The 12,794-nt window shown below is 52.5% G+C and overlaps 2 protein-coding genes across 8 annotated transcripts; both read right to left on the bottom strand.

The window, feature by feature from the left end:
- Positions 1-1,591: 1,591 nt before the first annotated feature.
- calr3b (calreticulin 3b) lies at positions 1,592-5,753 on the bottom strand. 2 transcript variants are annotated; one of them, XM_072704128.1, is made up of 10 exons: positions 5,516-5,753; positions 4,910-5,093; positions 4,221-4,322; positions 3,621-3,824; positions 3,440-3,534; positions 3,134-3,343; positions 2,723-2,836; positions 2,470-2,613; positions 2,283-2,375; positions 1,592-2,188 (listed from the first exon to the last, which is right to left on the bottom strand). In XM_072704128.1, exons 2-10 carry the CDS (start codon positions 4,995-4,997, stop codon positions 2,000-2,002), a joined length of 1,239 nt encoding a protein of 412 aa, XP_072560229.1. In that variant the 5' UTR covers positions 4,998-5,093; positions 5,516-5,753; the 3' UTR covers positions 1,592-1,999. The 2 variants fall into 2 exon arrangements, with proteins under 2 accessions (XP_072560229.1, XP_023674694.1); XM_023818926.2 differs by lacking the exon at positions 5,516-5,753 and having other exon boundaries at positions 4,910-5,150.
- A 282-nt stretch (positions 5,754-6,035) lies between these two features.
- cherp (calcium homeostasis endoplasmic reticulum protein) lies at positions 6,036-12,102 on the bottom strand. 6 transcript variants are annotated; one of them, XM_023818867.2, is made up of 18 exons: positions 11,989-12,102; positions 11,022-11,195; positions 10,706-10,878; positions 10,486-10,623; positions 10,250-10,401; positions 10,052-10,163; positions 9,871-9,960; positions 9,483-9,708; positions 8,984-9,129; positions 8,408-8,867; positions 8,079-8,323; positions 7,843-7,976; positions 7,676-7,762; positions 7,457-7,579; positions 7,229-7,345; positions 7,044-7,123; positions 6,789-6,974; positions 6,036-6,681 (listed from the first exon to the last, which is right to left on the bottom strand). In XM_023818867.2, the coding sequence occupies exons 2-18, from the start codon at positions 11,122-11,124 to the stop codon at positions 6,644-6,646; spliced, it is 2,610 nt and encodes an 869-aa protein (XP_023674635.1). In that variant the 5' UTR covers positions 11,125-11,195; positions 11,989-12,102; the 3' UTR covers positions 6,036-6,643. The 6 variants fall into 6 exon arrangements, with proteins under 6 accessions (XP_023674635.1, XP_023674634.1, XP_023674631.1 ...); XM_023818866.2 differs by having other exon boundaries at positions 10,706-10,800; positions 11,835-12,031; XM_023818863.2 differs by having other exon boundaries at positions 11,835-12,030.
- Between the last annotated feature and the right edge of the window lie 692 nt (positions 12,103-12,794).

Genomic DNA, 12,794 nt, shown 5'->3' with positions numbered 1-12,794 from the left:
TTTATTTGTATTAAAACATAGCCGGCACTCATGACTCTTATTAAAATCATAATCTTTATTTTTATGGTACTTACGAAAATAACAAATATAAAATTACGATACTGGGGAGTTATGTTTGTGCAGTTTCCCATTTTAGTGAGAGAATAAAATCGAGGTTTTTATTTTCAGCACTGTGTCGCCATCTGGTGGGGATATGTTTTAGTACAATGATTTGATTTATTCCAGATGTTACAAATAAAACTTCGGATTCAGTTAAAAAGACATAGACTCACACAAATTAAAATAAAAAGTGTCACCCGGAAAGCTTCACAAAAGCATCTTTGATTATTCTGACACGTACCCTATAAAAAAAACTCGTCCCGCAATAGAGCGTGACTAATGCTCGTATACAGAAAAAACTTAGTTCATTAAAAGAATGACTCAGTAGTGATAATAATAGAGCGTTATTTAATACTACCGCCAAATCAGGCCCTTCAAAGTACACATCCCAGGGATGAGGGAATGATCACATATTGTACCGTCTCCATTCGTCACTTATATTCATATTTTAAATCCTGACACTGCGCCCATTACGATCAGGGGCAAAGATTCGAAGAAGCAACCTCTTTGAGAATTCCCCTGGGGGCAAAAATCACAGTGAAACTTGTGAAACTGGGACAACCCTTAATCCAATGCTTTGGGTGGATTTAGCATGCGTTAATAATCTGAACACAGCAGTCTGCGGACATGTCTTCTTTTTAGCCCGATCTGAGGTAGCAATACAACAAAGACCTGCATACGCAGTGCGTCGCCAGAACCAGGAGTAATAAAAAAAAAAGCTACTGTAGATACTGTAAATTAACTTCCAGTGGCACTGCAGTCTACGCTGCAACCTAATTAAGGGATTTATACTGAAAGTAGATGCCAGTCTTTGTATGACCGCGTAGAGGCGCGGCCTCCAGGGAGCAGGAGCGCCCCCTTCGGGCAGGTCGCCACATGCACACTAATGTCCCTTTGCAAATCAGAGCTGTCTCTGCTAACCGGCCGCCAGATGGCGCTCAGCACTGCGGATCTCCGCTTTATGCATGTAAATGGTGATTTGTAAAGAAAAATGATACGGATGAAGTACAATACCTTATATTGCATTGAATCCTAATTAAAACAAAGAAAAACACATACAATAAAACTGCTCAGCCGGAGTGCAGGCTGTAAGGGGTCATGGCGCCGTACTGTCCTACTCAAGATGAGCAACTAGAAGATGGGTGGACAGAAGGTTTTGCGGCACTTTAGATCAGTGTTTCCCAACCCAGTCCTTGGGGAATCCCAGACAGTCCACATTTTTGCTTCCTCTCAGCTCCCAGCACACCTGTACCAGGCATTCGGTGTTCCTGATTGGCTGGGAGGGAGCAAAAACATGGACTGCCCGGGGATGCCTGAGGACTGGGTTGGGAAACACTGCATTAGATAATCTCTCCACGGTCATGTATCAAAAAGGTCAACACACACACACACACACGGCAAGCAGTGCGTTTGAACAAGCAGTGAGCATCCTCCGCTGTGTAGAAGTCAAGAAGTGGGTCTCTGCTATTAGGGATAACAACCACAACAGAGCTACTTAAAGAATAAGCTTTAATATCAACCAAAAAACAGTGTTTTCATTCTAAACACACTCAATTATTCAATTAGCCCAATCAGGACAGGTACAATCAAAGGGGAAAAAAAAAAAATCTTTAAAAAAAATTAGAACACAAAACGCACTCGCGCGCACACACACACACACACACACACACACACGGGGCGTGCAGAGACCATGTGAGGGGGGAGTTTGCTGAGGAATTAGCTCCATATTACCCCCAGCATGGCCTTAACCCCACTTGCACACTCACAACATTCAAAAACCCTGCCTTCACCAGTAACCCCTTTCCTGCAAATAAAAGTATCAACAGCTCAAGTCCAAATGGCATTGCTGATTGGATGGACCCATACAGGCCCCGCCCACAACAGCCTGTGGGCCCACCCCTCAGAGCTCATCTTTGGATGCCACATCCTCCTCTTCCTCTTCTGTAGGGCTTGGGGCTTCCTCCTCTTCGTCGTCACTCTCATCCTCCTCATCCTCTTCCCCATCCTCCGTGTCCTGCTCTTTGTTCTTCTCCTCATCCTCTTTGCGTTTGGCCTCCTCCTGCTCGTCCCTCATCTTCTTCTCCAGGTCCTGTTTGGCAGAATGGTGACAGGTGGTGTCCCAAAGGGGGTGGCAGTCATCTTTCGGAGTCATGCCAGGAAGGCAGCCCTCAATCCCGACTCACCTTGGTGACGCCCCACGTCTCCTTCCCGAATTCCGCAGCCGCTTTCTCGTCATCGGTGATGAGGATGTTGTCAAAGACGGTGCCGCTCTTCACCTGCAAATAGCAGTCAAGCAGGCAGTAAAAATCAGGCCGCCCCCAAAAGCCCAGGTCACCGATCAGTCCACGAGCCGCTGGCTGCGGAACCCACCTGCCAGAGGTCCAGGCCCAGAACTCCAATGTTGTCGTACTTGTAGATGGCGGAGTCTGGTGTATACTCTGGGTTCTCGATCTCTGGGTGCACCCACACGCCTTTGTAGTTGGGGTTCTCGATCTGCTTCGGTTTCCATTCTCCCTGAAATGGCAGAAGCGTGTATACGGAATTTTACAGGCTCGAGGTCTTCGTCAGGTGGCACGGCACTTGCGGAACCCAGATCGGCACACCAAGCAAAGCCGGTACGCACTTTATATTCCGGGTTGGGAACCATCGGGGGCTCCCACTCTCCATCCATGTCCTCGTCCCAGTCGTCGGGCTTCTTGGCATCAGGGTCTGGAATGTTCTCAGGCTTATCGAAGTCCTACAGGGACAACACACTGGCTTAGCCGGCAGTGCAGCGGAGAAACGGCAAAGGCACTCGCAAAGAAGAAAAATAAATTCACGCATCATCTGAATGAGGACCAGACTGTGGCTGGCTGGACAAACACCTGTAGCAACTCCTCACCCCAGTGAGCAGAAAAGTACAACTCAATGAAACAAGGCTGATACTGGGAGCGACCAGCCAATCACCCGTCTAGACTGAGCTGTCAATCACCTGACAGGCCATGTAGCCATTCAGAGGCTCAGGGGCGGGACCAAAAAAAAAAAAAACACACACCTCTGGCTTAGTGTCCTCAGGGTCGTCGATCTTAGCGCGATCATCCCAGTCTTCCGGCTTCTTGGCCTCGGGGTCCTTGATCATCTTTGGCGGCAAGAAGTCCCAATCTTCCTCCAGGGTGCCCGACTCCACCTTCTCGTTGTCGATCTTCACCTCATAGGTCTGGTCTGGCCGCAGGATCAGTGTGTAGAGGTGGGTCAGCTCGTCGTCCTGGAAACAGCAGAACACACATGCGTTAGACCGTCACCAGGACACAGAAGGAGGCGTTCCGGGACCCTGAGGGGGGTCAGAACTTCCTCAGCTCACCTTGCACTTGATCTCCTTCTTGATGAGGTGGTTTTTGCCTTTGTAGTTGAAGATGACATGGACCTTCTTGGTGCTGTAACCACAGATGTCAGGCCCTGTGCAGACAGGCAGTGATATTGAGGTTAGCCTTCAGTACCGGCACTCAGGAGTGAGAATGTGTCGCACACTTGGCCTCACACACCGAACATGATGTTATACTGGGACTCTCCGTGCATGTCTGCCTGGTCCAGGTCCGCCGGGAACACCTTGACGTAGCCCCCACCGCAGTCGATCTTCTGCTCATGTTTGACAGTAAACTGGATCACCAGAGTCTTGTCCTGGCTGCTGAAGGGCTCGAAGCGGGATGAAACGGCGTAGAAGCGAGCGTCCTGGCTAGTCTGAAGGCCTGCAGGGGGCGATAGACACAGCTGGGGTCACAGCCTCGGAACCGATCCAAACCATTCCTCCTGTCTGCTCTAAGGACAGAGCTCTAGATCTGAAGTACTGAGCCTCGCCCTAGAGCAGAAAATTAACGCACATTTTTGTGCGATGCCCAGAGAACATAGAAGAGACACGTGACGTGTTAAACAAGGTCCCTTTATCTCTCTGTTCCCGTTTCCTCACAGACCTTCTTATGAAATGTAATCATGATTTCATTGATCATACACAACTAGCAGATGCTGGTTACTGTGTAGCAGTGCTGTTTTTGACAATGAGTAAACAAAATTCAATCTGGTTGCGATTTCACAGCACAGCAAACAAAGTTAAAAGGGGGGGGGGGGGGGGGGAACAGACCCCTAACCTTTGTCCTTCTCAGCATCTCCATAGAACTTTCCGGCTGTCAGGATCCACTTTCCGTAGTCAGACTTGTGTTTTGATTCCACCCAGCGGTTCTTCCACTCATCTACAAGGGAAAAGGAGTTCAGCAGAGACCCAAAGCCACCAGGGGGGAAACCGGTGCGGATTTTAATCGAGGAAACGTCAGTCAGAACGTATGCTCTCTCACACAATATCACAGGTAACTGGTACATTTTCCTACTTTGGAAACGATATTCAGAATTCATCCCATGCGCATAACACTTTACTGCACGTTTCACTGGCACGGATCAACGAGTGAGCAAAAGTGAAACCAAAGACAAAACGCAAATTTTCTACTCAGCAGCATAACACGATGCTACTCATGATGCTCCAACGCTTTGTGTTAATATTGAACCGTATTGTAAAAAACATATTGTATATCGGAGAGGGTGGGGTGTGACCCACCCATTTTACAAGCGGCTATAAGTCATGCTTTTCACTTGCAACGAAATTTCCTCACTAACAATGGAAAAATAAGTGACCTTAACGCAAAACAAAACAGATTCAATACTTTATAGGATCACACTAACTCAAGCAGGACCATCATGCGAAAATGGTGATTGTAATACCGTTAACGTGACAAACCGATCAACCAGGGATCTGTAATTCGGGGAAACGCTAAAGCAGCCTTACCTCCGTCCAGAAACTGCTCTTTAAAGTACACGGTAGCGTTGACGGCAGCCAGGGCCGCGAAGACCGGGAGGAGGCCGAGGAAGCGCATGGCGGAGATGAAGCACCGGGAAACAGGGGACGGATCTGCCGCTAATTGCGCTGCATGAGGGGATCCTCGGCTATATCGGTGAACAGATGGCCGCCGCTGATTGGACGAGCCGCGGGCCAATGAAAGCAGACCACGAGTTAGCCGTAGGAAGTGGCCGGGTCGAGACGCGGGGCGGAGGCGGAGCCCGTTCGGCGCTGATCCCGGATCGGCTGGGGGGGGCACAGACCTCGGAAGCGGTTATCTCCCCAAGATACAGATGTCGTTTTTGACAGATGAATGTTACACAACAAATTGTTGTTCGATTGTTACCATAAGACCTAGTTATGTACTGTAAGTCTACTTATTTGTGCATCGTGTTTGCTCTTTTCTCTCCCCCCCCACGATCCACCGAGGATTATTCGAGAGAAACTGAGGGACGCGAGGTAGACACAATGGGGGACGGCAGTTCAACCACATTTACTGACGAATCATAAACAGCAAAATGCCACGCATAATAAACGGAAAGTACGCTGACTTACCCCGGTAACACACGCCTTTGAATTAGCGTGTGTTAATTATATTTATTTCCCTGGTCCTCAGTGTCCCGATTGATCCTTTGTTTACGCTGTAGTGCTAGGTCTAACTGTACTGTGTGCGAAGGCAATCCATCACTCCAGGTAACTGCCTCCCAAATTAAACAACACTATAGCGTTATAAAAACAACAGCAAAGGTGACGAGATAAGCCTGCTTTGAAAAGGGAGAGGCTAGTGTGGCTTATGTTGCAGTTGTGTCGTTTATTTGTGTATTTTTAGAGTATTAAATAGTTACTGTGAGGATCCCACAGTCTGCTCAGCAGAAAGTGGATGCGGGGGCCGACCGTCTGTCAACATCAAGCGCCAATCAGCCTGTCACACATAGCAGACACACCATAGTGACCATACACATGCGTTTGCAGCACACTTCCTCATTCTTCCTGACCCCCCATCTCTGGGATTGAAGACTTACCACCCCTGGTGGTAAGGTGCAGTTACTGCAAGTCAGTGTATGGGAAGGACAAGTGAGATTGAGAATCAGATTTATTCAAGTACATCGCTGCGTACATGGAGTTATTTCGGTGCAAACAAAAGGACCTAAACTGCTCTAAACAGAATATGGGACAAAAAAAGAAAACTCACTGAGGCTCATTACTGGACTGATCTCACACCAAAGCTTGAAATCTTTAAATAAAAATAAAAAAACAGGGACATTAAGCTTCCAGCAACAGCGACCAGCAAGAGAAACGCTGAGTGGGGAGACAGACTCACTGCACAAATGAGCAGGACAACAAAGCTGCCTTGCATCTGCCCTTGAGTCTGACTGTTTGCCACTCAGCACCACGTCAGCATGGCTACTGATCCTTGTCCGGGGGGGGGGACCTTTTACACCGTTTGGTCATTTTAAAAAGACTATTACAAACTATCTAATTAGTGTTTCCTCGCCAACCTGCAAACGGTCCATATGCTCCCTACCAGGAGCTGGGAGGGAGCAAAACCGGGGACTGTCTGCGGGTCCCAGAGTACGGGACTGGGAAACACTGATCTAACTGTACAAACGGGAGACGACCAGGACTGGGGAGCCTGCCAGCTGCTTCGAAGGTCAGTCAGGCCTGCAGGAGGGACCATCGCCGTCACTGGGGGGCTGAGGACTGCTGGGGATCCCGATTCACTGTCAGGGTGACGGATAACAAAGACAGGGAATGAAAATGGATGAAAGAAAAAAAACAAGGAGAAAGTGGGGGCAAAAGAGGGTGGGGAGGAAATGGGGAAGGTTACCGTCCTCCCTGGCCATCATGCGTGCGATGAAGGTGTGACTCTTGTTGCGCCGGTAGTTCTCATAGGGGTCATCCAGCGATACACCCACCCCCTTGTACTGGTCCCACTTGTCCCGAACGTCACCCTCCTTCACGGGGTCTCGGATGCCCTGCTCCTTGGCCCCGAGCCCCCCCGAGCCACTCCACCCTGTGGGGGAAAACCAATGAGCACCGTCCGTCCAATGGCTTGGGGCACCCCCCCGCCTTCGGGACTTACCCATCTTCCTCAGCATCCGGTGGCCCTTGTTCTCCTCTCCCAGCCTCTGCTCTGAAGTGGAGCCCAGTCCAGATGTAGACCTGCCAACAACGCCAGCACCCATCACACACCCCCGTGGCTGCACGAACCCCCCCCCCCCCCCCCCCACCCCCCCACCCCCACCCCAGGCGGCCCAAGAGACTTACGGAGGGGAGGCAGTGCGGGACCTGGCCCGGCGCCTCCTGCTGGGAGAGCCGGATCTGGAGCGGGAGCGAGAGTGGGATCGGGAACGGGACCTGGAGCGGGATGAGCGGGAGCCGCTCCTGATGGGTGACAAAGGAAGGTTCCTCGACCAGGTTCTGTACCAGGCTGACTTAATACCAGACAAGAACAAATTGATGCAGAACCTCTGACCTGTGAGTAAGCAGCCTTACCTGGACCCAGACCTTGAGCGGGACCGTGAGTAGGAGCGTGAGCGGGACCGGGAACGGGACTTAGACCTGGACGAGGAGCGTGAGGACGACCTTCCCCGGCTGCGGGAGCGGCTGCCGCGTGCACTGGGGGGAGGGGCACACAGAGATGGGTGAGGTGGCTGCCAGACAGGGGCCTATCCACCAATCAGAGAGCGGCCCACCAATCAGAGAGCGGCCCACCTGCTCCGGTCCTCCTGAGCCCGCTTCCTCCTCGCTCGCATCTTGGCCCGGAAGAACTCGTAGAGCCCGTTCTGCTCCCAGCCCTCACTGGGGGGGGGGGCACAACACACATCAGCAAAAGAGCCTCCAAAGCCACAGCTCACCATTAACGCAGCAGCGCCACCTACCTGTTTCTGGGCCGCTCGTGCGAGGGGGGGCTGTAAAAGGCCTCCACAGCTGCCAGCAGCCTATCGCTGGGGGGCATGGGGGGCGGCAGCCGGATGTCCTTGGGGTCCAGAGCCTTGTAGTCATGGTCCTCCAACTTGTCAGAGTGAGAAAGGGACAGACATCAGGGTCTGGCGGGAGTGGGTGGGACGCAGGATAGGCACGTGTGCAGTGGGGAGGGAGGCATACCCCCCCTCACCTTGATCAGTGGAGCCATGAGCCCAGCCGGCAGGTCGAAGTAGGGCACATTGGGTACCAGGCTGGGGTCATCCTGGCTGACGTGGGAGGGGGCCTGACGCCGACCGTGGGGGGCCTGGCCGTTAAAGCCGCGCGGTGGCGGGGGCCCGAACTCCGGGTGCTGGCTCCCCCCCCAGGGAGGGGGCTCTGTCATGCCAGGGGGTGGTATCCTGTGGCTGGGAGGGGGGTGGGGAGGAGGGCCTAGGTCTGGAGGACAGAGACACACAGTGGGTAAGAGACAACCAGGACTGAGGGGGGCAGGGGGGCTGAGAGACGTGAGCGCAGGGTCACCTGATGGGAAGTCGCCCTGCTGGTACTCAAAGCCAGGGGGCGGGTAGGGCGGAGGCTCAAAGTGGTGTCGGGGGGGCAAGTCGTCCTGCATAAAGCGGGGCGGGAAGCGGCCAAAATCGTGGGGAGGTGGGGGCTGGTTGAAGGGTGGGGGCGGGCCTCGGAAAGGTGGGGGCCGCTGCATCCGGAAGGGCGGTTCCCTCTGGCCCCACGGCGGACGCTCGGGCTGCCCGCTCCACGGCGCCTCCCGCTGCCCGCTCCACGCGGGCGGTGGGGGCGGCGGCTCCGGCTGGCCGGCCCAGGGGGCGTTCTCCCGCTGCTCACTCCAGGGGGCGTTCTCGCGTTGGCCACCCCAGTTGGGGTTCCGCTGCTCACTCCACGGCGCCTCGTGGCCTGCCCAGGGGGGGCACGGAGGTGGGGGCTGTGTGGGGTCGAAGGGGGGCTGCAAGTTCAGGTCAGATGTCTGTATGAGTACAAGGCATTGTCGATCTGAGTGAGGATTTTATGACAGCTCCCCCTTGTGGCTCATCACCGAATAAAGCCATGAGGTACGCCAGTCCAATTACAGCTGGCACCTACCGGCTGCTGCTGGGGCCAGGCGGACAGGTTGCGCTGGGGGTCGAACCAGCCGGGTTTGGGGGCGGGGATGGCGTCTCCGGGTTCACGGGGCGGGGCCGTCGCAGGCAGAGGGTTCCGGCCAACCTCGTAGTCCCCTTTCACCTCTCCTGCACGCAACCCCAAGAATAAAACATATTATAGCCACGAAAACTCTAGACAGAACAGGTGCCACTCAGCAGGATCTGCCAGGACACTGGACCCCACCGAGCGCTGAACAAACCGCGTGCGACTTCCTATTAAACTTCGATGCTGCTACTCACATTTTATACAAAACATACACAGAACATACTCCATGGTCTGGGTTAAAAGTACAGCAGCAGGACCTGTCAGATTTCACATCCAAAACCACTGCACCACCTGATGGATCTGCAGGGAGCCCCATCAGCTTCATCGACACGGAAACCACGCACTAAATTAAGCAGGCGTGCAGAAGTTGAGAGCGGCGGCCCGATTCCTGTACCGTGCTGCGTAGTGGGGGCTGGGGCTTCTCTCTCCCCCGCGGGGGCCTGCACCACGGGCGCCGGGACCGGGCTGGGCTGCGGCTGCGGTTGCGGCTGCGCTGGGGCCGGCGACTGTCTCAGGCTGGCCACCAGCTCCTGGTGCTGCGCCTGCAGGGCCTGAATCTGCTGCTGGAAGGCCGTCTGCACGGGCTGAACCACGGCCGCGTACTCTGTGATTAATGAGGCCTGCCAGGGGGGATAGCCGAGCCCAGATCACACACACAGGCAGACTCAGCCAGCTGAGAGCAGATGCAGAACCATCGTACGTCAGACTGGGAAAGCGTGTTAAATATAGGCAGAGGTCACACACACACACACACACACACACACACACACACACAGCCTCACCTGATACTGGCCCAGCCCCAGGGCAGGGCTCTGCAACTGCTGGATGGTTGTCTCATCAAAGTAGCCATTCTTCTCCCAAAGCTGCAGCAGCTGCAGGATTTAGAACAGAGAAGGTGAGTTTAGAGCACAACGGAGCACTCACACACACCCAGACCCCAGCGGCAACCGGCCGGAGGTGTACCCGAGCGATCTTCTGCTGTTTGTCCTCCTCCACGGCGAGGAAGCTGGTGCAGTAGATGGGCACGACCACCTTCTGCAGAGCTGCCAGCAGGTCTCTCTGTTGCTTCCTCTGACTGCAGCCAGAAGTGCAGATGCCACATTGTTACTAAGGCTCTAGGGGGTCCCTCTCCCCCCCCCCGAGACCCTCCCCAGCACTAACCAGTGATGCAGAACGTCGTTGATGAGGTAAATCAGGTGCAGGCGCAGCTGGAAGGGGGCACCGCTGGCAGTCACACGGTTGCGCAGGTGCCCAGCCATCAGCTCGCAGTGCTGTGGCGACTTGGCGTTGCTGAACATCCAGTTCTTGCCAGCCTGCAGGGGACGACAGAGAGTCATCAGACTGCAATAAAAGAGCCAGCGCCAACAGGGGACAGGGGACCTGGACGAGCGACGAACCGAGATAGCGTCCTTGGTGCAGGTGTCGATGATTGGCTGCAGGAGGCCATCAAACTCGGATACGTCCAGTTGGGTCTCATGCTGCAGCTTCTGGGTCTGCTGCTCCAGGGCAAGGGCTACGGCGGCCGTCACCTGCTCCTGGGGACCGGAGGCCATACACGCCCTCAGTTCGGAGCTAGGGGCGTCCGCTCACCTACCTTGATCATCAGCCACCACTCACCTGTCTGAGGTTCTGCAGGTGCTGCTCCTGATGCTGCAGGTTCCACTGGCTCTGCTGGATGAGCTCGTCCACAGAGGGCGTGGCCATGGGCGGGGCTGGGACAGGGGGCGGAGGCAGTGTGTTCATTGGGGGAGGGGCATCTGGGCCATCTTGCCCAGGCTGTTTACATAGCACTGTGGGGTGGAAGACAGTTAGACTGTCAGCATACCTTCTAACTACCACCAAAAGAGGCCCTTGACACCCAGCTCCAGAAATGAGAGAGGAATATGTGCAACAGCCCACAGCATCCTGCCCCAACACCTGACCCACTACGTACGTTGCTGCTGCTCCACGGCCAGCTTGTACTTGTAGTAGCCAAAGAAGTCACCCCCAAACAGGAAGGAAAACTTGGGGTTCTCTTTCTGCTTCTCCATCGTCATTTTCTCGAACTCAGGGCCATTTCGGGCCACAAACTGGGCCAGCTTGTCAATCACATTCCTCAGCTCCTGATCTGAGGAAAAAAACAAGATAACTTATATTAACATTAATAAAATAATCACACATGGTCCAAAAGGCGTTTTCAACCACTTAATATAACGTTTAAATAAATCACATCACTTATCGATCCAAACTGCATCCATCCCATACGGGTGAACAAAATGCATTCTAGAAACTGGTGGTACGGGCACTAAGCTGGGTATTATTAGCAGATCTATCACAACTTGAGATATTAAAGGTAAACGGATTATTTCATTTTAAATACTCAGTTAAGTACCATCCAGGCCGGTCCCGATCTCTGACATGCTTATCGGAACGCCTTCTAAAGGCGTTTTTATATAGATCCTATCGCATACGTGCTAGTTGTTCTTCTGCTTGATAGATAAACGGGGTTGCGGGTTAGGGTTAACTAGACTAATGTTATAATGTTAACTAGGTTTAGCGGTGATAATCACTGGCGGGAGGTTAGGGTTTAAAAGTACAGACAGTAAAACCCTAGAAACGGGACCCCTGTCTGACTGAGGGGTTTATTTTAAAGGAGACTCATTTCTTAACGCACCCAGGTGGTTAGCCTGCTTGGATTTAATACAACATGTTAGCTAAACTGCTAACGCTCGCCATTATGCACCATTAGCAAACCGTCAGCACCGACCTTCGGGAGGCGTCGCCATCTCCACCACCCAAACAGAGCTCGCTTCGACCGTGTACTTCCTGAAAACACCACGGACTTTCGGAGTTGAGCCGCCTGCTGAACTGGGAGAAGGCAAATTTACCTGGGCGACGACACGGCGGGAAGCTACACTTACATGCTACACATGCTATGTGTTAGCCGCATGCTAAGCGTGGCCAACGTCGCGCTGGCGCGTCGCGGCGCCCCCTGTCGGATGGGAGGACACGTAGGCGCCCTCTGGTAATTACAGTAAGGTATAAAAGTTTTGAGTGTAAATAAATAACGAAGAAGCATATAACAGTTGATTCCTGGAAATGCAGTTTTGAATTAGGATATTATTCGAGATTTTTTCTGTGTGTTTGTGACCAAATCAGCTGAGGTTTCCTACGTTTTGCTTCGAAACAAAGACCTTTTGTTTCCATCCCCCATCCACCTTTGATTATGTCATGAGAGAAAGCTTTATTGTTTCCGAAAAACTGTCTTAATCAAACCCAATTAAGGCTCCTTCCCCTTATTATGCCCACCATTAAAAGCCTTCCTCTTCAGTTTGTTAACTCCAACCTGGGCCCCGCTAGGATTATCGAGGGGGGACGTGGGTAACAAAAATATTTTACAATTAGAGCATAATTAGTAATCCATTTCCTCACATTATATGAAGGACTTAATCAAGGTATATGGCTTTTCTACCTTAGAGTGAAGGCAGGGAGCACATTCAGACTTTTACATGATTCACACTTACACATTTTATATTCTACATGTGCAAGAGTCCCTGTTAAGTGTGTTTCTCATGGAATTCTGGGACAGGGTTATGCAGGGTTGTCAACTCTGGTCAGCTGGTTGGCATGAGATTTTAATTTTGAGACAAGTCTGTACACACATTTACATGTATGTAACAGTTTTATTACCTTGAATAGTCTTCCATCTTTGCATACCACTTTCTTT

The sequence above is a fragment of the Paramormyrops kingsleyae genome, chromosome 21 (assembly GCF_048594095.1).
Source record: "Paramormyrops kingsleyae isolate MSU_618 chromosome 21, PKINGS_0.4, whole genome shotgun sequence".
NCBI classification, from domain to species: Eukaryota; Metazoa; Chordata; class Actinopteri; order Osteoglossiformes; family Mormyridae; genus Paramormyrops; species Paramormyrops kingsleyae.
Note: the sequence above shows the minus strand (reverse complement) of the source record. Positions and strands in the feature narration are given on the sequence as shown.

Excerpts from the sequence above, each read along its gene's own strand:
- calr3b (XM_072704128.1), bottom strand. The coding sequence starts at position 4,997 with ATGCGCTTCCTCGGCCTCCTCCCGGTCTTCGCGGCCCTGGCTGCCGTC. Across the intron at positions 4,323-4,909 it reads AGAGCAGTTTCTGGACGGAG|ATGAGTGGAAGAACCGCTGG; the intron begins GTAAGGCTGCTT and ends TTTCCCTTGTAG. Across the intron at positions 3,825-4,220 it reads AGATGCTGAGAAGGACAAAG|GCCTTCAGACTAGCCAGGAC; the intron begins GTTAGGGGTCTG and ends CGCCCCCTGCAG.
- cherp (XM_023818863.2), bottom strand. Across the intron at positions 8,324-8,407 it reads GCAGGGCGACTTCCCATCAG|ACCTAGGCCCTCCTCCCCAC; the intron begins GTGACCCTGCGC and ends TCTGTCCTCCAG. Across the intron at positions 7,346-7,456 it reads CGCTCAAGGTCTGGGTCCAG|GAGCGGCTCCCGCTCATCCC; the intron begins GTAAGGCTGCTT and ends GTCACCCATCAG.